We start from the raw sequence: 3322 nt of genomic DNA on the forward strand, positions 1-3322 counted from the left end.
TTGTGATTTCCTGCTTTTCCCTAGTGTAGTCTTTTAGATATTCAAAGACAGTAGCCCAAGTTCTGTTTGGTCCCAAATTTAGTGAGTTCATTGTCACAATAGGCCCTGCTCTCTTAGTGCAAAGGCATTATGTAACAGGCCTTTGGACACACCCAACTTCCCAGATAATCACCAATAATTAAGGGAAGTTCAGCATACAGAAGTCCAGTCTTAACCTTTCTTGTCCTATCTTACTCCTCTAACAACCAAGAATCATTCTACAGTGCTCAGGGGCATAAATTCTGGGTCATCTTCCTGGTTGTGAAACTGCCTTGGCTACATCCTAATTGCCAGTCTTTGAATACGTTGCTAAGATTCACAGTTTCCTCATTTATAAAATAGGAATACTTTTATCTCTACCTTACAGAGTTTCTATGAGGGTTAATTTAATGTACATAAAGCTTTTGAAACAGTGCCCAGCATGGAGTAAGTGCTATATAAATGTGCTGTCAAGTCAACCTGCAGTCTATCAGAGCTTAGGAGATAAGGTTACACTAACATAGTCCAGTAAGTCCATACCCAGAAAACAATCTCACAATTTGTTGGTCAAGAGCTGGCAATCACAGACTCAGAAGAATTAGAATCTGAGATGTTCCACGAGGAAGAAACTACCGGAGCGAGCTCATTCCAGAAGCCTCCAGATTTCCATCCTGACAGCAGCCCAGATCTCCTCAATATTCAAAGTTGAAGCTGATCATATCAAGAATTATTCTATTTATTTTTTAATTTTTAATTTTTTTTAGAATTATTCTATTTTATTATTTTTTTTTCAGGAGGGAGGGTGGGAAGCAGTCTGGAATGGATGATGAGTTTTCGTTAAAGCCAGCAGTGCTGCCTGCTGCTTCCAGAATTCTGGACTCTCTCCCAGTGTCTAGTGCCCTGCTGATCCCAATCCTTACAACCAACTTTCAACTCCTCCTTTGGTCATATCACCTCTTCTGCCCACTATCCTTTAGCTTTTCTGAAACTGCCAAGCTGGGCCCATACTACAGATTCAGTCAGCACAAAGAGTAATGCCAAGGCTTTCTTTCAGGGGAAATCATCGGAGGACAAGAGGCCAGGCCCCACTCCCATCCCTATATGGCTTTTCTTCAGATCCAAACTCCAATTGGTGTAAGCCATTGTGGGGGTTTCCTGGTGCGAGAAGACTTTGTGCTGACAGCGGCTCACTGCTTGGGAAGGTGAGGAGCTCAGGGATACCCAAGAGCAAGAGTCTAACAGAGCCCATCAAGTAACTATTGCCAAAACAGAGTTGAGGCAATGAAAAAGATTTAAAAAGTCTTCAAGGGAAAGAGTGTACATACAGGTCAGTGTAAATGGCACTTCTGTGGAGAAAAGGAACACTTTGGTAAAAAGTAACAAGTGGTGGAGATGGGATGGTGTGAATTGGCTCAGTTTAATCAGGGGTAAGCAAAATTTAAAGTCATGAATCCTCTGTCGTTCCAAGCTCAGGCATGCTGAGAAGCAAAGGGGTAGAGTTTCCCATGTACCCTGCACTGTGTCTTACCTGCCTTGGGCTGCCTGAATAAAATGCAGAGCTAGAGGACCAGAGCTATTATGTCTTGTAAACTTAACCTCTCATCTCTTTCTCCTTTACAGTTCCACAGTTGTTATCTTGGGGGCTCATGATGTTCAGAGGCGGGAAAGTACCCAGCAGCACATCCCTGTGCTCAGAGCCATCCCCCACCCTCAGTATAATCCACAGACCTATATCAATGACATCATGTTACTGCAGGTACCACCTCCCGACCCTCCGGTTCTCCCATACTTAGTGGACCCTTAAGGTGAAGCGGTTTCACTGTGTCTTGAGAGTGAGAAGGAGGAGGCAGGGCAATTGCTCAAGGTGGTAATGGGTGTGGGTTGAACTGGAGCTTCTACCAGCAGACCCTGTGCCCTTGGCTGGGGCCTTAAGTAGCAGGGGTGTCTATGCTCTTCTTGACAGCTAGGAAACAGAACCAGAAGCAACCAAGTGATAAGACCTGTGGCTATACCTCAGACCTGGGCCTGGCTAAAGCCTGGCACCTTGTGCACTGTGGCTGGCTGGGGCCGGATCAGCTTAACCAGGGGAACAAGTGTCCTTCAGGACGTCCAGCTGACGGTGCAGAGGAACCAAGAATGCAAATCTCGCTACTTCTCTTACAACAGCCTAAAGCAGATTTGTGTGGGAAACCCAAGGGAAAAGAAGACTGTCTTCAAGGTAAGGTTCTAGGTATCTGCCAACATGGCCCTGGGACAGAGGGACTTAGGCATTAAGTGGGGTACTAGAATAGACTATATCTCAGTCAGGGAAGGGACTGTTTGGAAAAGGGTGAAGCAAACACTTGACCACACACTTGAATGCATTTTCCTTGGGTGGGTGAAAGTACCTTTGCTTACACTGGGCCTGAGACAGTAAGCATAGCCAGTACTTAAAAATGTGACATTGTTTAAAAATGGAGGAAGTTAGTACAGCTATAATACAATGGTCCAGATACTAGTTTTCTGCAACATCTCCTTCACCTCAAGCACAATTAAGGAAAGAAGTCTCCTTCTTTTTCTGCTCTAAGCCCAGGGCTTAGAATAGAGAGGAGGGATAGGCCTGAAGTGGGTATGGCTGGACCAGTCCTTTTTCTCTGTGTCCACAGGGGGACTCTGGAGGTCCTCTCGTGTGCAACAACGTGGCCCATGGCATCGCCTCCTATGTCAATAAAAGAGCAAGTCCTCCAGCAGTCTTCACCAGGATCTCCAGCTACTTGTTCTGGATAAAGACAACAATGAGACGCTTCACCCAGTAGGGAAAACTCTCTTGGCTGATTCTTCTCTAGTAGGGCAAAGTGCCAGAGTTTTAATAAATGTTCACATCTAGAGTGAAAGTAACGGATTTCTTATTTACTCATCAGACATCATTAGCTACACAAAAATATATGCATCAGATTCCATTTCAACTCAGTTTCCTGTTTTCTCTATCTTTCTTATACCTCAGCACATCTATGAAAATTTTATTGCTTCCCATTACTTGAGGTGTCACCTTTATCATATATTAAGGCAAAACAAGATTTCAAATCTGTCCTCCTGGTTTGTTGTGCTTTTATACACTAATGATGTGTCTATAATTAAACTGTGCTTTAATATCTAATAGAGGAGCTCTAGTGGCATGGTCTTAGAGTTGTTGTTGTGTCATGTGCCATTGAGTCGTCTGCAACTCATAGCAAGCCTGTGTACAACAGCCCTAAACCCTGCTCTGTCCTGTGCAATCTCACTGTCTCCAACACACCTACCCCATTACCCCAGTCACTGAATCAAT

The 3322-nt window shown here is 44.3% G+C and overlaps 1 protein-coding gene across 1 annotated transcript; it reads left to right on the plus strand.

Annotated features, from left to right (window-relative positions):
* Positions 1-1072: 1072 nt before the first annotated feature.
* Positions 1073-2813, plus strand: LOC102847728 (cathepsin G-like; the record flags this gene model as incomplete). The annotated part of the gene is made up of 4 exons (XM_006903149.1): positions 1073-1220; positions 1639-1774; positions 1982-2236; positions 2664-2813. Coding segments are annotated over 4 exons (689 nt in total), but the record flags the coding sequence as incomplete, so codon positions are not given.
* Between the last annotated feature and the right edge of the window lie 509 nt (positions 2814-3322).

Source organism: Elephantulus edwardii, unplaced genomic scaffold, assembly GCF_000299155.1.
Source record: "Elephantulus edwardii isolate Elephantulus edwardi_28Jun2011 unplaced genomic scaffold, EleEdw1.0 scaffold00525, whole genome shotgun sequence".
NCBI lineage: Eukaryota > Metazoa > Chordata > Mammalia > Macroscelidea > Macroscelididae > Elephantulus > Elephantulus edwardii.